Source organism: Erinaceus europaeus, chromosome 16 (assembly GCF_950295315.1).
Source record: "Erinaceus europaeus chromosome 16, mEriEur2.1, whole genome shotgun sequence".
NCBI lineage: Eukaryota > Metazoa > Chordata > Mammalia > Eulipotyphla > Erinaceidae > Erinaceus > Erinaceus europaeus.
In genome coordinates, this window is record NC_080177.1 from 11304765 (window position 1) to 11327780 (window position 23016).

The window sequence follows — 23016 nt, forward strand, 5'->3', positions numbered from 1 at the left end:
AATTTAATCTAATTTTCTACTGTCTGTTTAAAAGACACATTTCTGCTTATTGTCTATGAGTTCGATTAACTTCACTCTTCAAATTTTCTTTCAAGAAGCACCTGGGAGGAAATAGTTAAAATTAAAATTATTAACTTTAATTTGAAGAATGGATAAATCAGCTGGCAGTCTTAAAATATAGTAACATTATAAATATGGCTTATGGTTTAAAAATTATGGTTTTTAGTTTGTTGTTGTTTGTTTTGCTACATAATTTGGAATATTAAAACTTTTTTTTCCCTCTAGTCTCTGGAAAGTACAAGGAGAATCCTTGGTTTAGCCATTGAGGTAAGGAAGTCTCCTTAATCAAGTTATATATGGAAACTATAAGAGGGATCGTAATAGTATAAGCTAGAATTATTGTTGGGAGTCAGTAAGCTTTAGTATTTGAAATCAGCAATTACTGAAATGATCAAACATTACACTTACCTCTCTCCCTCCTATCTCCCCACTGGTAGGAATGTGATAGGGAAGATCATTTCACCATCAGTCTGTGACTTAATTACTATGTGTGTAGGGGATGGGAGGTGGGTGAGGGGAATGTTCATATTAAATTGACCTCAGAATATTTTCTTTGTAACCATAAGCCTCTGAAAACTTAGTTTACTAAATGATTCTCTTACTATTTGTCAGACCTTGTAAATTTTGTTTCTTTTTTTTTTTTTAAATTATTTTTCTTCTTTTAGTCTCAGGATGCAGGAATCAAGACCATCACTATGCTTGATGAACAAGGAGGTGAGTCAGTCATTGACAAATTTCCTTATAATGCCAGAAAACCCTTTCAAGTTAACCATGTATGAAATTCAGCCTTTGAGCGTTCCCTTTCTTTGTAAGAAAACATTGGGTTTATTTGCCTTTTGTTCCCACTAATTTGAATCAAATCATGTTCATTGCTGTTTGAGGTAAGGACAACCATGTTGAGTTCTATTCCAAGTATTTGTTAGGTAGCAGGGCTTATTCTATGCATTGGTTTGTATATACCTTAGATATAGTGTTCTTGTATTATTTTCAGAAATCCAGGTATGATCTCAAACAAGTCTAGATTCAGGTGAATCTGGAAACATTCCATTTGAGTTGGCCCTAAACAATCTAGTTTAGTTTTTATTAGTCTTAAGAGAGCCTTCAGGTAGTTGAACCTATTCAGTAATATAAATCCTGGTGATCTGTTTAAAGTTCTATACATTGAATGTTAGCGCAAATATATATACATATGCTTGTTTTTTTTTGTTTGTTTGTTTTTTTACCAGAGCACTGTTCAGCTCTGGCTCATGGTTTTGGGGGATTAAACCTGGGACTTTGGAGCCTCAGGCATGAGAGTTTTTTTTTTTTTAAATAATTTATTTATTTATTTATGAGAAAGATAGGAGGAGAGAGAAAGAACCAGACAGACATCACTCTGGTACATATGCTGCTGGGGATTGAACTCGGGACCTCATGCTTGAGAATCCAATGCTTTATCCACTGCATCACCTCCCGGACCACATGAATCTGTTTGCATAACCATTATACTCTCTACCCTCTGCCCTATATTGTTTTTTAATACAAATTCTCATATATAACTACATGCTGAGTCTTTTGAAAACAAGAATCCACATTCTTTGCTGTATTTAATATCACTCATGTGCCTACCACAGAATATGAAACAAGAAAGGTAGTATATGTGTGTGTGATATTATATTTTTCCAATTAAGCTAACTTGCTAGCCCTCATAGGAGCCAGAAATTGAGAGAGGAGGGAGAGATAGGGACAGAGAAAGAGAGACACCTACATCAGTGCTCTACCGCTCATGAAGTTTCCCTCCATAGATTGGGAGCAGGAGTTTGACTCTAGGTCCGTGTGTGCTCTGCCAGATGCACCACCTCTCAGCCCCTAATGCTCCTTATCTGTAAGAAGCAGATACTAACTCTGTCCTGTTCTGTTTAAACCTAAATGTATATTTCTCAACAGTTTTTGTTAGTGAAAAGTGAAATTGGAACTTAGTCCAAGGTTTGATCAGATGATAGCCATTGATTTTCAGTGAACACCTTGATACATGAAGAGTTTTACCTGCCTTAAGAGGAGTAGTTAACATTTATCTGAAACAGTTCCTTATGTAAGCCCAGTCACACATCTGATCTTATGATCAAAACACACTTAATTTACCTGTAAGCATGATGTCTAAATACTTATTCTCTTAGTATTTCTTTTTTTAATAGAAAAATCATTTCAGAGTGAGAGACCAGATGCTACAGCCTCAATATGTGAAAGATAGTTTTCATGTTAGCAGTATTCTGGCACTGATACAGCCACTGCACCGGGTCATTGTTAAAGATTTCTCTTCCAAAAGTAGCATTTCCTGATTGGCTCTGTGAATGTAACACAGCATTTAACTTGCACAACTTATTCTTAGAACAACTAAACCGCATAGAAGAAGGCATGGACCAAATAAATAAAGACATGAGAGAGGCAGAGAAGACATTAACAGAACTCAACAAGTGCTGTGGCCTTTGTGTCTGCCCATGTAATAGGTGAGTTGATAAATCTAAGCTTTTTTTTAAATTTAAAATGAGAGCACTCTCTTTCCATAGTGGAAATACAGTTAAGTTGCTTTTCATCAATGTTAGCGTTTTGACCAGGAGAAGTGAATATAATTTGACAGTGTTCTTAGTCTTACTGATTGGTTTTCTGTTCTAGGACAAGTCTGTTGACCTATTTAGAGTCAGAGTGACTCTCCAAGAGTATATTTTTAATAACTACAGTTTGTCAATCAAGATATAACAGAATATTCAAATTACAAGTATATAGTTCATTTAGTCTAAACTCCTAACCATGTTTTTGCAAACGTGCCTTTTTCCTGTGTCCTCTGTACTCTTAGAAGAATGCAGAGGGGAGTCGGGCGGTAGCGCAGCGGGTTAAGCGCATGTGGCGCAAAGTGTAAGGACCAGCATAAGGATCCCAGTTTGAGCCCCCACCTCCCTACTGGCAGGGGAGTCCCTTCACAGGCGGTGAAGCAGGTCTGCAGGTGTCTATCTTTCTCTTCCTCTCTCTGTCTTCCCCTCCTTTCTTGACTTCTCTCTGTCCTATCCAACAGCGACATCAACAACAATAGTAATAACTGCAACAATAAAACAACAAGGGCAACAAAAGGGAATAAATAAATTAAAAAAATTTTAAATGCAAAGAAGAAAAAATAGGTGATTTCCTTAAAATTGGATGTTAGGAGAAGAGGAAGCAAAAAGAAGACATCCTTAGAACCTAGAGTATAATCAGCTGAGGGGTTGATAATCAGAAAAGTACTGAGTCCTTTAATTATCTTATACCATAGAAAGTAAGAAGTGGGGCAAATAAAAATTAAAAAAAAAAACAAGGGAGGCAGGTGGCACAGTGGGTTAAGCACACATGGCGAGAAGTACAAGGGCCAGCTTAAAGATCCCGGCTCCCCATCTGCAGGGGAGTCGCTTCACAGGTGACTGAATCTACTGGTGCACTACTGCCCAGCCCTGTAGATTTTTATAATTTTTAAAAAAATATTTATTCCCTTTTGTTGCCCTTGTTGTTTTATTGTTGTAGTCATTATTGTTGTTGTTGGATAGGACAGAGAGAGGGGAAGATAGGGGGAGATTGAGACAGACACCTGCAGACCTGATTCACTGCCTGTGAAGCGATTCCCCTTCAAGTGAGGAGCTGGGGCCTCGAACCAGGATCCTTACATCGGTCCTTGTGCTTTGCACCACCTGTGCTTAACCTGTGTGTTACCACCTGACTCCTGTCAGATTTTTATAATTTTTAAGACATTATAAACATCAGCTTCACTACAGAAATATTGGTGTATTTGGTTATATGAAACAGCTCAAGATGTCATGCACCCGAGGGTTTGGATGAGACTTATGGACATAGATATTAACATTAGGCTCTTTATTTTGAATACTCTGAATCTTAAATAAGGAATAGATTTTTTTTATTAAAAAAAATATATATGTAAAAGACTCTGGGGCGGAGGGGGGGGAGGTTTCAGGTCATGATAGCAGAGGAGGACCTAGTGGGAAGTTTGATTTTTTTTTTTTTTTAATAAGATATGGTAATACTTTACTTAACAGAACTCTTTCCTAGAAGAGTTTTTTTTTCAACTTTAACTTTTTTTAAAATAACATTTATTTTATTTACTTTTTATGTAAAATTTTTTAAATTATCTTTATTTATTTATTGGATAGAGACATCCAGAAATCAGGAGGGAAAGGGGAAATGATGGGGAGTGGCAGAGAGATACCTGTAGCACTACTTTACTACTTGCAAAGCTTTCCCCCTGCAGGTGGGTATGGGAGGGTCAAACCTGGGTCCTTGTGCATTGTAATATGTGCACTCAACCAGGTGCGTCACCACCCAGCCCCTTTATTTTTATCAGAGCTTTGGCTTATGGTGATTAAGGAGACTGAACTGAGACTTTGGAGCCTTAGGCAGGCATAAGAGTCTCTTTGTAGAATCATTATTTTATCTTCCCTGCCCCAACTCATTGTTTTTTTTAAAGGGTTACTAGAATATAAAAACAGACTACCAGATTGGACTTTGAATCTGTGAATAAAAGGGAGTTGGGCAGTAGCAGCGAGTTAAGTGCAGGTGGCGTGAAGCTCAAGGACCAGCTTAAGAATCCCAGTTTGAACCCCCGGCTCCCCACCTGCAGGGGAGTCGCTTCACAGGCAGTGAAGCAGGTCTGCAGGTGTCTTTCTCTCCCCCTCTCTGTCTTCCCCTCCTCTCTCCATTTCTCTCTGTCCTATCCAACAACGACAACAAGAATAACTACAGCAAAAAAAAAAAAGCAACAAAAGGGAATAAATATTAAAAATAATAAAAATAATAAATTTGTGAATAAATGTTGCTCTGTTAGTTTGCTTGTTTGTATTTTTTTTTAAAGATTTTATTATTTATGGAAAGATAGGAGGAGAGAGAACTAGACATCACTCTGGCACATGTGCTGCCAAGGATCGAACTTGGGATCTCATGTTATCACTGCACCACCTCCCAGACCACATGCTTGTTTGTATTTTAAAAGTAAAATAGTCGGGGCAGTGGGTTAAACACAGGACCCCATTCGAGGCCCACTCCCTCCTCACTTGCAGGGGAGTCGCTTCATAGGCGGTGAAGCAGATCTGCAGGTGTCTATCTTTTTTCCCCCCTCTGTCTTCCCTACCTCTCTCCATTTCTCTCTGTCCTATCCACAACGATGACATCAATAACAACAACAATAATAACTGCAACAATAATAAAACAAGTGCAACAAAAGGGGAAAAAAATAGCACAGATTCTTTCTTTCAAGCCCCAGGGTTATTGCTGGGGCTTGGTGCCTGCACTATGAATCCACTGCTCCGGAGGCCATTTCTTCCCATTTTGTTGCCCTTGATGTTGTGCTGGATAGGACAGAGAAATCAAGAAAGGAGGGGAGACGGGGTACAGAAAGACACCTGCAGACCTGCTTCACCACTTGTGAAGCGACGCCCCCTACAGGTGAGGAGCCAGGGTCCTTTGGCTTCACATCACTTGTGCTTAAGCTGCTGTCTCACTACCTGACCACCTGCATAGATTTTCTTTTTTTCGATGCTTTTTTTTTACCTTTCAAATACACTTTTATTTTCATTTTCCCTCCTCACATATAGAAACTTCCCCACACACCACATACCTGTAGCTATGATGTCATGTTGCTCAGGTACCATTTTAACACTAAATCTTTGCTCGCACAGATTCTTTAAGAACAAAAAGTCCTAGCTCTCTATCTTTGCCACCAAATGGTAATTCTAATTAATGAGTTTAAGACAAACTTAAAATGGGAGTTCTCAGAAAAGTGAAATACTTGGTGTCTAGTGCAATAACCCTTTCCAGACAGGGCATTCTTCTCTCAACTTGCACCTCTTCAGTCTGTGTTTATAATATCAACTATTTAGCTGCACATATTTAAAGATGATTGATATTCCTAGACCACTTAGACAAGTCCCAAATTGGCACTACAGATTTTCTCCCATTCCAGTCTTTATAATTAAGGTGTAAAAATTTAGCCCTGGTTGGTTAAAGTAAATGTTACATTTTTGTCAACATTTTCATTTCTTCCTTCATCCTACTTATTGGAGATACATAGACAACTAAGCACTCCATCTGACACTGTTTTATTTAGTGATTCTACTAGTTTTAATAGTGATTCTACTTTATGTACATAGTAAATGCTCAGTAAATACTTGTTGCTTAAATGTCCTTTAGAAGTTTGTCAGTTGACAGGAGAGCTAGACATGTAAAAAGTTTTAAAAATGAAATGCAAATTAGCTACTTAGTGGATATAAATTAAGAGAAGTCTGTGCTCACCAGGGAAAGAGTAAAGATGTTTTCCAGCTTCTGTATTAGAGTTTATCTTCTTTTTGTTTAATTTGCTAAAATGTTGAAAAGAACTTCCTCCTTCAGGTAGTCTTGGGAAAGTAAAGTGCGTTCTGATTCAAACCACTTTCTTGCTTTTCTTTTTATCTAGATTATCAGATGTTGGTTGCTTCTATGAAACCAGGCAGGAATTTTAAATGCATTTGTTTGAAAATTCTAACCTTGTGATCTGTTCTGTTTGACTGGCATTCACTATTTTCTGCATTTCATTCTCTCACCTAATCTCTTCCTGTCTAATCTGCTTACTAAAAATGAAGACTTAACATCCGGAGCCTGGCTCAATAACTGATCAAAGGGAACTTTAAGATGCAGTCTTGTGGTGCAGTTTGGGCTGTTAACCTGCTATCTATCTAAAGGTGATGCTTCAAATAACTTTTCCCTGCATGTGCATGGGTTTTGTGAATGGTGGAAGTTGCTCTAAAAACTGTGTTGTGATGTGTGTTGTAAAAGTGCAGTTTTGTTTCTATTACGGCTTTGTAACATTTAAGATTATAAAAATAAAAATACCACTGAACCTTACTAGATAGTTTGAAATAGATTTCACTTTGTTGAGAATTGTTGCATTCTAGTTCCAACCAAAGGTAAGGGAATTGAGACTAAACCCATCATTTGCCTACAAGTGATTTCAACCTTAACTTTACACGTGTAGAATCAAGATTTTCTATATTAAAGTTTTCTAATAGTTTGATTCTCCTATGCATTAGGGCTTAGGGAACTACAAAATGGAGGAATCAATCACTAGTTATCTTGAATATCATTTGAAACAAGGATACAAATATAAAATATATTTACAAATTTAAAGTCTGATGTGTTCTTTTTTTCAAATGGGTGTCTATTTTCTCTTGTTTCAAATATACGTGTTCTGTCATTCCTATAGTGTCATATGTTAACTTGCCCTGACTTCATGTTGAATTAATATTGAATTAATCAATCTTAATTACTTCATGGAAGTTAGTAACCTACTAAGCCTACTGTTTACTATATTTGACTCTTTAATTTTGCTTTCTTGTGGAACTGGACTGGGCATGGTTTATTGCATCAAAACAAAGTACTCTGGGGAAGGAAAGGGAGGGAAGGGTTGAAGAGAACCTTGGGGTCTTGGTGTATAATGATATAAAAGGACTTAGGTTGTGGGTGAGTGTTCTGCTGAGAACTTTCATGGGAAGATAAGAAATTGCACCCATGTGTCAGATAGCTGTGCTGTAAGCCATTAGCCCCACCCCTTTAAAATTGATTAAAAAATGTTAAATTCAGAAAAAGATATGGTCAAATATTAAAATGTTAAATACTTTATTCTTCCTCTGTTTCTATTTTTGGATTTATTTATTGGGTTTTTGAAAAAGCCATGATGCCTTCTTTGCATAAAAGAAAAAAAAAACAACAGACCAACAAGGGCAACAAAAGGGAAAAAAAACACACACACAGAAAACATACATCATGATTTTTTCTTTTTTGTTTTTGTTTTTGTTTTTGGCATCCCTGGGTGGGCCATCATGATTTTTTTCAGTAACCCAGTATTAATGAGAGACCAGAGCATCACTCTGGCACATGTAATGTCAGGAACTTAATTTGAATTTGGACCCCATGCTTGAGAATCCAGTGCCCCATCCATTTTTTCACTTCCTAGGCTGCATATTCTTGGTTTCTTTTTTTTTTTTTTTTTTTTTTTTAATTTTATTTATTTATTCCCTTTTGTTGCCCTTGTTGTTTTATTGTTGTAGTTATTATTGTTGTTGTCATTGTTGGATAGGACAGAGAGAAATGGAGAGAGGAGGGGAAGACAGAGAGGAGGAGAGAAAGACAGACACCTGCAGACCTGCTTCACCGCCTGTGAAGCGACTCCCCTGCAGGTGGGGAGCCGGGGTTCAAACCGGGATCCTTATGCCAGTCCTTGTGCTTTGCGCCACCTGCGCTTAACCCGCTGCGCTACAGCCCGACTCCCATATTCTTGGTTTCTTACCCTCCTTCTCTCCTTGACTTGTTTATCCCTCCCCCACACAAAAACATTACAATTGATATTTATTCAACCCCTTTTCTTTTTGCTATGAAAAAAAAAGTTAATATAGGGCTTTGAAAAATGTTTAAAGATTTATTTTATTGCTCTTTGTTTTTATTGCTCTGCTCTGGTTTATGGTGGTGCTGAGGATTGAATTTGAGACCTTTGGTGCCTCAGGCATGAAAGTCTTTTTGCATATTCGTTATACTATCTTTTTTTTTAAAAATATTTATTTATTCCCTTTTGTTGCCCTTGTTGTTTTATTGTTGTAGTTATTATTGTTGTTGTCGTTGTTGGATAGGACAGAGAGAAATGGAGAGAGGAGGGGAAGACAGAGAGGAGAGAAAGATAGACACCTGCAGACCTGCTTCACCGCCTGTGAAGCGACTCCCCTGCAGGTGGGGAGCCGTGGTTCGAACCGGGATCCTTATGCCGGTCCTTGTGCTTTGCGTTGTTATACTATCTTATCAACCTTTTTCCATATATATATATATATATATATATATATTTTTTTTTTTTTTTTTTTTTTTTTTCCCTCCAGGGTTATTGCTGGGCTCGGTGCCTGCACCACGAATCCACCGCTCCTGGAGGCCATTTTTCCCCCTTTTTGTTGCCCTAGTTGTTGCAGCCTCATTGCGGTTATTATTGCCATTGTTGACATTGCTTTGTTGTTGGATAGGACAGAGAGAAATGGAGAGAGGAGGGGAAGACAGAGAGAGAGGGGGAGCGAAAGATAGACACGTGCAGACCTGCTTCACCGCCTGTGAAGCGACTCCCCTGCAGGTGGGGAGCCGGGGGCTCGAACCGGGATCCTTACGCCGGTCCCTGCGCAATGCGCCACGTGAAGACAATGCGCCACCGCCCGACCCCCCATATATATTTTTTTAAAAAAAGATTTTTTTTTTTTTTTTATGAGAAAGGAGAGAGAAAGAACCAGACATCACTCTGGCACATGTGCTACTGGGGACTGAACTCAGGACCCCATGCTTGAGAGTCCAAAACTGTGCCACCTCTCCTGGATCACTCCATATATATATATATATATATTTTTTTTTTTTTTGAGAGAAACAGAAACACCAAGGTACCCTGCTAACATCCATGGGACCCCACCTTTCTGTCCTGTTGCTGTCCATGGCACTTCCATATTGTACCAGCAACTGAACTCAGGGGGCCTCGTGGATGGGAGGCATGTGCTCTATCCACATAGCCTCTCAGCCCTCTTTTTCTTTTTTTTTTTCATTAACCTCTTTTTTCTTGTAGTGTCACAATTTAGGGTAACCTAGATAATGAAACAGTTCCTCTATTTGCTTACTACTTGTTGAAATGGTAGAAATATTTGAACCATTAAAACATTTATACTGTCAGTGGGCTTACATAATTCATCTTTTTAATGCTGTATTGCAACGAAGCATAGTATTGATAATCTACGTCTAACTGTACATAGCTTTTACGCTGAGGGTGGTAGGGGCCATCCTCAACATGACACACCCTAATAATGACAACTTTTGCTTTCTTGTCCCTGTATTCCTGACTCTTACATAGGACCAAGAACTTTGAGTCTGGTAAGGCCTATAGGAGTACATGGGGAGATGGCGGAGACAGCTCTCCGGGCAGTGTGGTATCTAAGCAGCCAGGCCGAGTGACAAACGGGCAGCCGCAGCAGGCGAGCTCAGGAGCAGCTGGTGGATACATAAAACGGTGAGTTATCTCCTCCGCAAGTGCTCACCCATTCCCCAAGTCTCCTGGTTTACTCAGGAGAATGGGTGTAGTTACACCTGAACCTCGCTCACCAATTAAAAATCCCATTTATTCCATTTCTAAAAATACACTTACATTTTTGCCTCCTGGGCTGGCAAAACAGCTCACTTGGATAATGTGCTGCCTGACCCAAGTTTGAGCCCCAGCCTCCACTACACTGAAACTTTCATGCTGTGATCACTTTCATTGTCTGCTTCTGTCTGTATCTTTAAAATACATGTATTTTAATTGCCTCTGGCAAAAATATCATAGTAGTTGACATGCAGTAATGAATTAATGTTTCTTTATATTTTCAATACTTTGCAAATTATAAATATAAATATAAATGGGAAAAAGTGGGAGGAGGGTTAATCATTTTATTTTGGGGGGCTTGAATAATTTGCAGTATAGCTGGTCTAGTTTAGGGTCCAGCCACATTTCTCAAAAGCAATCTGTAAAGGATCAGGTTGTAAATACTGCAAACTTTAGAGGCTATATCATCTCTGTTACAACTATGGGTTGTTGGAAAAGTCATGATACATTTTGGCACAGAAAAATACTACATGACTTTTCCAGCTACTAATACTTGACTCTTTTTTTTTTTTTTTTAATATTTATTTTATTTATTTATTCCCTTTTGTTGCCCTTGTTGTTTTTTATTGTTGTAGTTATTATTGTTGTTGTCGTTGTTGGATAGGACAGAGAGAAATGGAGAGAGGAGGGGAAGACAGAGAGGAGGAGAGAAAGACAGACACCTGCAGACCTGCTTCACCACCTGTGAAGCAACTCCCCTGCAGGTGGGGAGCCGGGGTTCGAACCGGGATCCTTATGCCGGTCCTTGTGCTTTGCGCCACCTGCGCTTAACCCGCTGCGCTACAGCCCGACTCCCTACTTGACTCTTTTGTATGGTTAAAGCAGTCTTTTTTTTTTTCCCCCTTTTTTCCTCATTATTTTATTTTATTTATAAAAAGGAAACACTGGGGAGTCAGGCGTTAGCACAGCGGGTTAAGCGCACATGACGCAAAGTGCAAGGACCATTGTGAGAATCCCGATTTGAGCCCCCGGCTCCCCACCTGCAGGGGAGTTGCTTCACAGACCTACTAGGTCTGCAGGTGTCTGTCTTTCTCTCCCCCTCTCTGTCTTCCCCTCCTTTCTCCATTTCTCTCTGTCTTAGCCAACAACGATGACATCATCAACAACAACAATAGTAACTACAACAACAGTAAAAACAAGGGCAACAAAAATGGAATAAATTAAATATTTTTTTTAATCTTAAAAAAAAGAAACACTGATGGAAGCATAGGATAAGAGGGGTACAACTCCACACAATACCCACCACCAGAAGTCTGTATCCCACCCCCTCCCCTGATAGCTTTCCTATTCTTTAACCCTCTGGGAGTATGGAACCAAGGCCATTGTGGGATACAGAAGGTGGAAGGTCTGGCTTCTGTAATTGCTTCCCCGATGAATAGGGCATTGACAGGTCGATCCATACTCTCAGCCTGCCTCTCTTTTTCTCTAGTGGGGCGGGGTTCAGGGGAATTGGATCTCCAGGACACATTGGTGGGATTGTCTGTCCAGGGAAGTCAGGTTGGCATCATGCTGTTATCTGGAACCTGGTGGCTGAAAAGAGAGTTAACATATAAAGCCAAACAAGTCGTTGACTACTCGTGAACCTAAAGACTGGAATAGTGCAGATGAAGAGTTGGGGGGGGGGGGTTCTGATTTGTAGATAGCTAGTAGGCATATTTTAGTTATATTCTAAAGGGCCTGTGGCTATACTAGTTTTTTTTTTTTTTCTTTTCTCCCTGAGCCTGAAATCTGAAATGCAGGTGGATCCAAGTTACTGTCTGGGAGATGATGTCATGGCTGGGAATAGGATCAAAAACCTGGATCAGGGAAAAGAGTAGCTCTCAAATTTAGGAAAGGTGTGTAAATATTGTTGACTGTAAACCCCATCGATTTGATCTGATCTAGGGCCCATATTCAGCTTAGGAGCCTATGTGACCTCTGAATCCCTGTAGATCTGAGCTCACATTCTGTGGTCATGAGTAGGAATGTTCCAACCTGCCCCAATATCAGGACCCATCTTCTTCAGGTATAGCATAGAGTATGTTGTCCATCCTCCGAAGGACATTGTCTACCATTGTTGATCCAAGTTGAGGACAAGGTCCTATGGGGGCCCACAAAGGGGTTTGTTTTGTTGCTCCTGATAGAGATGACTGGTAGCAATGGAGAGAGGGATTTATTTGAGGTCTAGGCCCATCATGTCTGTTTGGGAACCTCAGGACTCCCCAACTAAGGACCCAGCTGATGGTGTGGCCTGACAGTGAGTAAAGAGTCATCATTAAAGTATGCCAGTCTCTTGCCTTTATTCAGTGGTTACAGCAGTCATAATGTAATGCTATGCGTAAGCAGATGAGCACAGTTTTACTGAGATAAAATGTGTGATTGACCAGATTTGGCCGTTAGGTCCAAAGCTTTACAAATTTAATTTTCGAGCAGCAATTGTTTAATTCATTTAAGTTATTTATCAGAGCACTGCTCAGCTCTAGTTTATGATAAAACTGGGGACCGAACCTGGCACAATGCAGCCTCAAGCATGCAGGTGCCTTGCATAGCTATCATCGTGCTGTCTCCCCAGCCCTAGAGCCATGATGCGTCAGATTTAAGTGTGCATCAAAATCACCTGGGAGATACATTAAAGCACACATTGCTAGGGGCCGGGTGGTGGCACACCTGGTTGAGCACACATATTACAATGCACAAGGACCCAGGTTCAAGACCCTGGTCCCCACCTGCAGGGGAAAAGTTCACGAGCGGTGAAGCAGAGTTACAGGTGTCTTTCTATCTCTCTGTCTCCCCTTCCCTCTCGATTTCAGGCTGTCTATCCAATAAATAAATAAATAAATAATTTTTTAAAAATCCACACATGGCTTTTTCAGAACCAGTCATTCTGGCCTGGAGTGTGACAATCAGCATGTTTTTATGTCTAAGAAATTCCAAAATGACACTAGGACTCAAATTTGAAAACTGTTGGGTGTTGGCACCTGGGTGGATACACACACTACCACGCCCCAAGGAACCCAGGTTCAAGCCCTTGGTCCCCACCTGCAGGGGAGAAGCTTCAGGAGCAGTGAAGTAGTGTTGCAAGTATCTCTCTTTCTCCATCTCTATCTCCCCTAACCCTTCTCAATTTCTGTATGTTTCATACAATTAAAAAAAGAAGAAACGAATTTTTAAAAAAATGCTAGGGGCTGGGCAGTAGCACAGTGGGTTAGGTACACATGGCGCAAAGCGCAAGGACTGGCGTAAGCATCCTGGTTCGAGCCCCTAGCTCCCCACCTGCAGGGGTTTGCTTCACAAGTGGTGAGGCAGGTCACTTCACTGGAAATTCTCATTTAATATTTCCATATTCTCTCTTTTCCTTCTTGTACCATTATAATATAAATGTTTTATCTCTTAATGCTGTCCCATGGTGTTTTTTTTTTTATAGTATTTTCATTTGTTTTAGTGCTTTTTTTTTCTTTTAACTGTACTTTGGGGAGGGTGTCATGTGGGGGTAATGAGGTAGTTTCTGATTTTCCTCTTTGATCCATAGTATCTCTCTTCCTCTGTTGTTCTTTTTACTTTGGTCACTGTACGCATTCATTACTTGTGAGTTTTTCTACATCTTCCTCATAATTTCTCTGAATTTGTTACAGTGCTTCTCCATAGATCTTCTCAATTCAGTGAGTATCCTTAGGACTATTAACTTTGGAAGTTTTCATTAGGTCTTTATAGCTCTACTGCCTTCACGCTGCTTTCCTCTGTTTGATTCTCCCTGAAGAAAGGGTTAGCAATCTGGGTTTGAGTAGGACCCGAAGTGACCAAGGATTTATAATTATACGTGCCTGGCTTAGGCTTATTCTCTCCTTTTTTGCCTCCAGGGTTATTGCTGGGGCTCGATGCCAACACTACGAATCCATTGCTCCTGGTGGCCTTTTTTTTTTTTTTTTTATTGGATAATTGGATAGGACAGAGATAAATTGACAGGGGAAGGGGAGGTAAAGAGACGGGCGGAGGGTAGATAGCAAACAGACCCTCATGCCTGAGGCTCCTAAGTCCCAGGTTCAATCCCCCGCACCACCATAAGCCAGGGCTGAACAGTGCTCTGGTTAAAAAAAAAAAGAGGGAAGGAGCCAGACCTGCTTCACTGCTTGTGAAATGACCATCTTGTAGGTGGGGAGCCCGGGGTTTGAACCAGGATCCTTACACTTCCTACTAGGTGCACTTAATCCAGTACACCACCGCCCAACCCCTGGCTTATTCTCAAGGTTCTGCCAAACCAGAAGTTTGGGGTTGCAGGTATATCACTAAGCTGGTGGGAGCACTCTGGCAGTCTGTACCAATAGGATGCTTCTCTGTGATTTCATCTTCAGAGCCCTACTGCCAAGGAACTGAGTTCTGTAATGGCTGCTTTCAAGTTGTAGTTGCCATATAGTTTGTGGCTTTTGTTTCCCTCTTTTTTTCTCCCTGCTATTATAAAGCTGTGGACATAGAATTATAATAAAGTGTAGCAGGCTTGAAGGACAGCCCCAAAGGATGCCAGGCCATAAAGGTGGCAGGTGCCAGGCTGCAGGGGACAATGACAGTGCAGGTGCTGGCAGCAGTGTCAGGCCTAACTAGTCTGCTAGTTAGGGAGCTTTAACTGAGGCAGGCTACAGTGGGCGGCAGCTGCAGAGATCTGGCCAGGGTTAGTGGCACCAGTAGAAGTAGTCAGCTGAGGTGGGTGAATATAAGTGTAGAGAACCTAGAAAGGTGGGTGGTGACTATAGCAGCGGTACTATGTAACTGAGTAGGGAGTATATCTTCTGTGAAAGTCTCTCTGTCCTCAGTGCCTGCATTCTGGCCTTTTTTTCCTTTGTTCTTATTTGAACTCCATGCTCATATCTTTTCTGGTTTCCCAAGTGTGTTGTAGTTTCTATTGTGGTAGTGACCGCAGCAAAAGAAAACAGGATCCTTCTAGTCTCCTGACATCTTGGTAAGACATCTGGAGTCCTTAATCTTTTTTTACATAATCTTAAGAAACTATGCTTTTATAGAACTTCGGTGGTGGGTGTGATATCGAACTATACCTTTGCTATATTATAAGCTTGAAATCATTATTAAATTAGTCATGAAAATTTTTTAAAAGATGTGCTCTGATCAGGTATTAATTTTCAGTATAGTGTCTTTTCTAAGAACGGTAACATATATATGTTTTTTTTTTTTCTTTTACCAGAACACTGTTCAGTTCTGGCTTATGGTGGTGCGGGGGGATTGAACCTGGAACGTTGGAGTCTCAGGCATGAGAGTCTGTTTGCATAACCATTGTGCTATCTACCCTCCCGCTTATATATGTATTTTTTTACCAGAGCGCTGCTCAGCTCTGGCTTTTGGTGGTGTGGGGGATTGAACCTAGGACTTTGGTGCCTCAGGCATAAGAGTCTTTTTGCATAACCATTATGCTATCTGCCCCCGCCCAGTAACTTATATTTTCACTGGTCTAACACTGTGGAGTCATTTTGATTACTTGCTTCTATAAAAACTAAATCCTAGTCCATGAATAGTTCACCAAAAAGTACTGACTGAATTGTCTTTTTTTGTGATAGTATTACTAATGATGCCAGAGAAGATGAAATGGAAGAGAACCTGACTCAAGTGGGCAGTATCCTAGGGAATCTAAAAAACATGGCCCTGGACATGGGCAATGAGATTGATGCTCAAAATCAACAAATCAAACGAATCACAGAAAAGGTAAAAACTTCTTAGTGCCTTAGGGAAAAGGGACATCTAGTACAAGGTCTATTACTGCATAGTTATGCTAAATGAATGTGGGAGAGTAGTATGATAAGATCCATCCTCACAACAGTTCCACTTTTGATAAGACGGTATTTCTTCTTTTAAAAAAATATTTGGGAAGTCGGGCTGTAGCGCAGCAGGCTAAGCGCAGGTGGCGCAAAGCACAAGGACCGGCATAAGGATCCTGGTTCAAACCCCGGCTCCCCACCTGCAGGGGAGTCGCTTCACAGGCGGTGTCTATCTTTCTCTCCTCCTCTCTGTCTTCCCCTCCCTCTCTCCATTTCTCTCTGTCCTATCCAACAACGACAACAACAATAATAACTACAACAATAAAAACAACAAGGGCAACAAAAGGGAATAAGTAAATAAATATTAAAAAAAATATTTGGTGGGCTGCGTGCTAATGCATATGGCACATAGCATGAATCGCACGGACTGGTGTAAGGATCTCAGTTCAAGCCCCTGGCCCTCCACCTGCTGAGGGGTTGCCTCAAAAGCAATCAAACAGGTCTGCAGATGTCTATCTCTCTTCTCTGTCTTCCCCTCCTTTCTTGATTTCTCTCTGTCCTATCCAACAACAGCAGCAGCAATAACAACAATAACGGGCCAAATGTAAAACATTAATTCCCCAATAAAGAAATTAAAAAAAAAAAAAAAGGGCAACAAAAATGGGTGAAAAAATGGCCTCCAGGTGCAGGCACCGAGCCCTAGTGATAACCCTGGAGGGAAAAATATATGTATTTGGAGATAAATACTGTTGTTGTGGTTATGCAAAAAGATTCATGCCCGAGTTTCTGAAGTCTCAGATTCAGTTCCTTGCACCAACATGAGCCAGAGCAAAACAGTGCTCTGGTAATAATAATAAAAATAGCAACAACAATAATATTGTTTCTTTATAAGACAGAGCACCAGTGTATCATACTAGCATTTATGCTGGGAACTGAACTTGGGGCCTCCAAGTTCAGTTGAGAGTCTTAACACCTTATTTACTGAGCCACCTCCCAGGCTGAAATGAGATGACACTTCCAAAACACTGAAAACCAATATCTAAATCGTTCTACCTTTTGCTCATGAAACTTGGCTTATTTGTGACCAAGGTATTGGAATGCAATGGTTTTACTTAAAAATTTATTCACATTGCTGGGAAAGTAGTGCACTTGCTTTATCATGTGCAAGACCCAGGTTCAAAACTGGTACTCAGGACATTGGAGGAAACTTCAATTCTCTGAGCCACCCCACCCCCGTCTCCCTCTTCTAGCTCTCTCTTTTTAAAGATTTTATTTATTAAAAAAAAAGATTTTATTTATTTATTACTGAGAAAGATAGGAGGAGAGAGAGAAAGAACCAGACATCACTCTGGGACATGTGCTGCTGGGGATTGAACTCAGGACCTCATGCTTGAGAGTCCGGTGCCTTAGCCACCTCCTAGACCACAACCTCTCTTCTAGCTCTCTCTCTCTCTAGTTCTTTTTTTTATTAATGATTATTTTTTTTTACTTTCTCTTATTTGATAGGACAGAGAGTAATTTAGAGGGGAGAAGGAAATAGGGAGACAGAGACACCTGTATACCTGCCACCTGTGAAGCTTTCCCCTTTCAAGTGGGGATCTGTGGCTTGAACACCCATATACTTATGCGCTATAATGTGTGCATTTAATCAAGTGCTCCACCACCTGGCCCTTTCCTATCTGGAAAAATTTATCTGGGGCAGGGAAGCCCTAGCAATAAAAATAAATATATATAGTATAAAATAATATATAATATGTAATAGAATAAGCATAAAGCTTAACATCATCTCAAACCTTTACGGGGGCTGCTTTTTTTTTTTTTAAGCTTTTTATTTATTTATTTATTTATTATATTTATTTATTCCCTTTTGTTGCCCTTGTTGTTTTATTGTTGTAGTTATTATTGTTGTTGTCGTTGTTGGATAGGACAGAGAGAAATGGAGAGAGGAGGGGAAGACAGAGAGGAGGAGAGAAAGATAGACACCTGCAGACCTGCTTCACCGCCTGTGAAGCGACTCCCCTGCAGGTGGGGAGCCGGGATTCGAACCGGGATCCTTATGCCGGTCCTTGTGCTTTGCGCCACCTGCGCTTAGCCCGCTGCACTACAGCCCGACTCCCTGCTTTTTTTTTTTTAAAGAGCAAGTTATGGGATTTTATTTTTGTTAACTAGCAGCAAACAGAGTTCCTGAATCTTTATCTCATGAGTCAGGAGATGAAAATTATTTGAGGGGCCAGGAGATAGCTCACTCAGTAAGGCACCTGGCTTGCCATTTGCAAAATGGACCTAATAGCATATAGAAGAAGTACCGTGGCACAAAGGCAAGCCCCATGAATGCTGGGACAATTTTGTGGTGTCTGTTTTCTGTTTCTGTCTGAAATTTGAAAATGAATTTTAAACATTTGATCCTGGGAGTAGAGGAATTGTGCCTGTGTGCGACCCTGGCACCATAAAAAGAAAAAAAAAATCCCCCCGTAGGATGCTTTTTACATAGTGAACACACAAAATAAGAAACTTGGGATAAAAGGGAAAATATGGGTGTGGACCTCAAGGTGGTACAGTGGACAAAACATTAGATTCTCAAGCATGAAGTTCAGTCCCTGGCAGCACATGTACCAGAGTTCGCTCTGGTTCTCTTATTCTTTCTCTCCTTATATCTCTTTCATTAGTAAATAAAAAAATCTTTTTGTAATATTTATTCCCTTTTTATTATTGTAGTTATTATTATTGTTATTGATGTCATCATTGTTGGATAGGACAGAGAGAAATGGAGAGAGGAGGGGAAGATAGAAGGGGAGAGAAAGACAGACACCTGCAGACCTGCTTCACCGCTTGTGAAGGTGGGGATCCAGGGGCTCAAACAGGGATCCTTACGCCCTTACACCGATCCTTGAGCTTTGCGCCACCTGTGCTTAACCTGCTATGCTACCTCCTGACTCCCAGTAAATAAAAAAATCTTAGAAGAGATAAAGGGAGAGGAGGGAAGAGGGGGAAAGGGAAGCGAACTAGAAGGAAGAAAGAGAATGAGACCAGCAAAAGTCCTCACGTAGGGGGGACACCTGCCTTGCTATGCAGGTCACCCAGGTTGGAGTCCAAGCCCAGGGAAGTTTCCATGCTGTGATCTCTTTCCTTCCCTCTCCCTCTTTGTGTTTGACAAAGTTGGCCTGCTGAGGGTGGGGGTAGACAGCATAATGGTTATGCAAAGAGACTCTCATGCCTGAGGCTCTGAAGTCCTAGGTTAAGTCCCCCACATAGCCATAAGCCAGAGCTGATCAGTGCTCTGGTAAAATAAAAATTAATTTATTAAGAATTCTGCTGTGTCTCAGTGTATCTAAAATGCCTTTGGTTAGGAAATGCATTCCTGTTTCAGAGATACTTAACTATGAAATAATGTATTCTAGAAATCATGGAATATTGGTAAATTCTTATTTTTATGTATACCTTTGTCATTTTTATACATTCGGGTTTTCCAAATGAGTATTGTATTCTGACACTTCCTACCCAGATTCTGTAATGTGATTTTAGTTGTTTCTTGAATTTTTTCATTGTGTCCATTACCCCAAGTGTTTGTAATTTAGCTTTTATTAGAGAAATTTACATTGTAAAGTAACACTAATTTTTTTTTTCCAGGCCGACACCAACAAAGATCGTATTGACATTGCTAATGCCAGAGCAAAGAAACTCATTAACAGCTAAAGCCAGTGCTGTACTTCATCATTTATTCAGTTCTCTAGTTCTTCCTTCAAAGTCATAACCTTTTCAGAGTTTGAAAATTTGGTTTCATACACCTGTAATCAGGAGATAATGAAGAAGGGCTAGGTGTAGTAGCCCCCACTGCCGCCGCCTTTTATGCCCATTCTTCTCTCTGAGGTAGATTGTTGCTTGCCCTTCCTGCTATTTTCTCTCAGTTCATACTCTTAATTTTTGTGCATCACATTTTATGTTTTTGATTATTTGCTGTAGCAGGTTGTCTTGCTTTCAGAATCTGGAAGTCATGCCAAAGATGGCCATGAAAAAAGGGAATTGGGAGTAGGGGGAGGGAGGACTGAAAGAAGAGGCAAGAGAGAAGAGGTTGTTACTTCTGTAAAATCTCAAGGCCACGAGGCAAAACGCTGCATCGTCACAGTAAAGATCTAGCTGGGTTTGTTTAGTTTAAAAGTTGCAGTTATTGCCAATGTAGGATAATTTAATTTTGGAGCATTTATATATATTTTTTTGTTATACACTATGACTTTGCAGCCTCTGTTCCAAAAAAGAGTAGATTGAGTTTCTTAAAGTGAGCTTAATTTCTCTGGACTCTGGGTTGTTGACGTATGTACATAAATTCTGTGATCCCGTTTTCATATTTCACCATACAGGAACACTTTGTATAAATGGATGACTTTATTTTCATATTATTAATATCATGGTCCCATTACAGGACTACTAACCTCAAAAATTTGTCATTGGTCTTTTAAGAAAAAAATATGTAAATATGTATTGTAACATGAGAATTTCTAAAGCAGGGCTCAATTTTTTTTTCCTGGAAAAGTTTGACAAAACATATCATGTGAAATCAGATTTACCTCAGTGCCAAGAATTATGGTTAGATAGGAAATATAAAATTTGTTTTGATCTCAGGTAGTAAAATAGATTGCTTTCTATGTAGCTTTAGAATTTGTAAATCTAGAATTTGTTTAACTCTAATGATTTGGAAAGTTAAGCCTTTAGTTTAATTATTATAATTGCACTATCATTCTCTTCGCCTTCTTTGTTGAATTTTGTTCAAATTGGGTTATTTAGATTCTGAACAGTGTTAAAAGAATTTTCTATTGGTTACCTTTATTTAAAACCCAGCATCTGCATACTTCAAAACTAATGTGGATTGGTTTGACCGATTACCACTTCTTAATCCTTGCAATTAAAATTGGCGACTAATGGATTTGTGCTTTCAAAGAAGCACTGCATTTCTGTGACTTTTTTGGAGGTTCGGGGGAGGGGGAAGTTCTATTAGCTTCTAACAAATTGAATAAAACAAAGGTTCATGTGTCTAAGATGCATTCCAGTGGAAAGCTACCTTTAAAACTTTACCTTTTTAAAATTATTATTGTTATTTTTTAAAGATTTGTGTGATATGAGAGAGAGAGGACCAGAGCACTGCTTAGTTCTGGAATAAGGTGCTACTGGGGTCTGAACATGGGACTTTTAGGGCCTTACATTCTGGTGCTCTAACAAACTGAACCATCTTTCTTGGTCACCTTTCCTATTTTTACTGAGCAAACAGATGTTTACTTTATGTAATCTGTCATCAGGTGCATTTTAGCAGCCACTAGTCTTTCACTTGTATCAGCTTAAATATGCTAGTACTGAAAGGGTAATGTTTCTGAGCAAGAACTGCAGTGGAGAAGTTAACGTAGGAACTTTTAAAGGAAAATATTTACACAGACTCTCTGTAATTGAAATGACCCATGCCAAAACCAGTAGTTTGGCAAGGGATAGTAAATATGTACAGTGTAACACTGAGGATTGTGTTTCTCTAAATACCCTTCCTGGGAGCCTTTAAAAGCACTTATGGGGAGTTGGGCGGTAGTGTAGCAGGTTAAGCGCAGGTAGTGCAAAGAGCAGGGTCTGGCATAAGGATCCGGGTTCAAGCCCCTGGCTCCCCACTTGCTGGGGAGTCCCTTCACAAGCAGTGAAACAGGTCTGCAGGTGTCTTTCTCTCCCCCTTTTTGTCTTCCCCTCCTCCTCTCCATTTCTCTCTGTCCTATCCAACAGTGATGACATCAGTAACAACAACACTAATAGCTACAACAATAAAACAAGGGCAACAAAAGGGAATAAATAAATATTTTTTTAAAAAAGCGCTTATGACTAAAGGAAATAGTTCTGAGGCTACCCACATGCTGCCCTTACAGTATAATTGACTCAAAATGTGCACTAAGGCACCAGATTATATATATTTGCTCTCCAGTTTTGCTACTTGCTGGCTGAGTAACTAAGTCCATTTCTGTGCCTCAGTTTCCTTATTTGTAAATAGGATTGATAATTTGTACTGTATAGAGTTGTTGAACAGACTCAGTAGTTCCCCAACAAATGTAAGAGCTTAATAAGTAGTAGCATCTATTCTCTTTGAGTGGAGCTCTTTTTGGGTCAAGAATCCCTTTGAATTTAATGAAGCAATGCAGTTTATCTCGAAATAGCCATATGACCATACACAGAGAAAAATGAGTATTCATATTTCTCATCACCAGGGTTTATTGCACTGGGCAGGCTCTTTCACACACACACACACACACCACACACACACACACACACACACACACTCTGAAGCTTTCTCTAGTCTGGGCAGGCTCTTTCAGACACACACACACACACACACACACACACTTTAGACACAAACACATTTCAGACACACACACACATACACATACCCATTGAAGCTTTCTCCAGTGCAGTGAGGATTGGACTTGAACCAGGATCATTCACATACATTTTATTTATTTATTTATTTAATCAGTCAGAGCACTGCTCAGCTCTGGCTTATGGTAGTGTGTGGGATTGAGACCCAGGATCATTCACAGTGCAAGGCAAGCACACTATACAGGTGAACTATTTTGCTTGCCAGAGAATAGTGAATCTTACAGTCTCGGAAGTGACTAACTTAGTGGTAGAGACCATAACTTGAAAGTATGAGGTCCCAAGTTCAATCTGCATACGCTAGAGTCATATCCTGGTATTTAAAAAGAGAATAATGAACACATTACCATGCCCAGTGACTCAGGTTCAAGCACCCAGCCCCCACATAGAGGGGGAAAACTTCATAAGCAGTGAGCAGTGCTGAAGCTATCCCCCCCGTCACCCCTTCCTTCTTGATTTTTCTCCGTCTTTACCCAATAAGTCATAAATAAAGTTTATAAAGAAGTTTAAAAACGGGGTTGGGGGAGTCAGGCGGTAGCGTAGCGGGTTAAGGGCACGTGGCGCCAAGCACAAGGAACAGTGTAAGGATCCCAGTTCAAGACTGTGGCTCCCCACCTGCAGGAGAGT

General features: G+C 40.1%; 1 protein-coding gene across 2 annotated transcripts in view; it reads left to right on the forward strand.

Moving 5' to 3' along the window:
- The window catches only part of SNAP23 (synaptosome associated protein 23), a 42840-nt gene extending 21926 nt beyond the window's left edge, over positions 1-20914 (forward strand). Inside the window, exons 3-9 of one of the 2 annotated variants that reach the window (XM_060174465.1) lie at positions 286-327; positions 726-774; positions 2429-2546; positions 6524-6556; positions 9971-10126; positions 15799-15943; positions 19624-20914. In XM_060174465.1, the coding sequence (XP_060030448.1) occupies positions 286-327; positions 726-774; positions 2429-2546; positions 6524-6556; positions 9971-10126; positions 15799-15943; positions 19624-19689 (609 nt within the window). In that variant the 3' untranslated portion in view covers positions 19690-20914. The remainder of the gene's footprint in view (positions 1-285; positions 328-725; positions 775-2428; positions 2547-6523; positions 6557-9970; positions 10127-15798; positions 15944-19623) is intronic. The other variant, XM_016192759.2, reaches the window with a different exon arrangement.
- The last annotated feature ends 2102 nt before the right edge of the window (positions 20915-23016 follow it).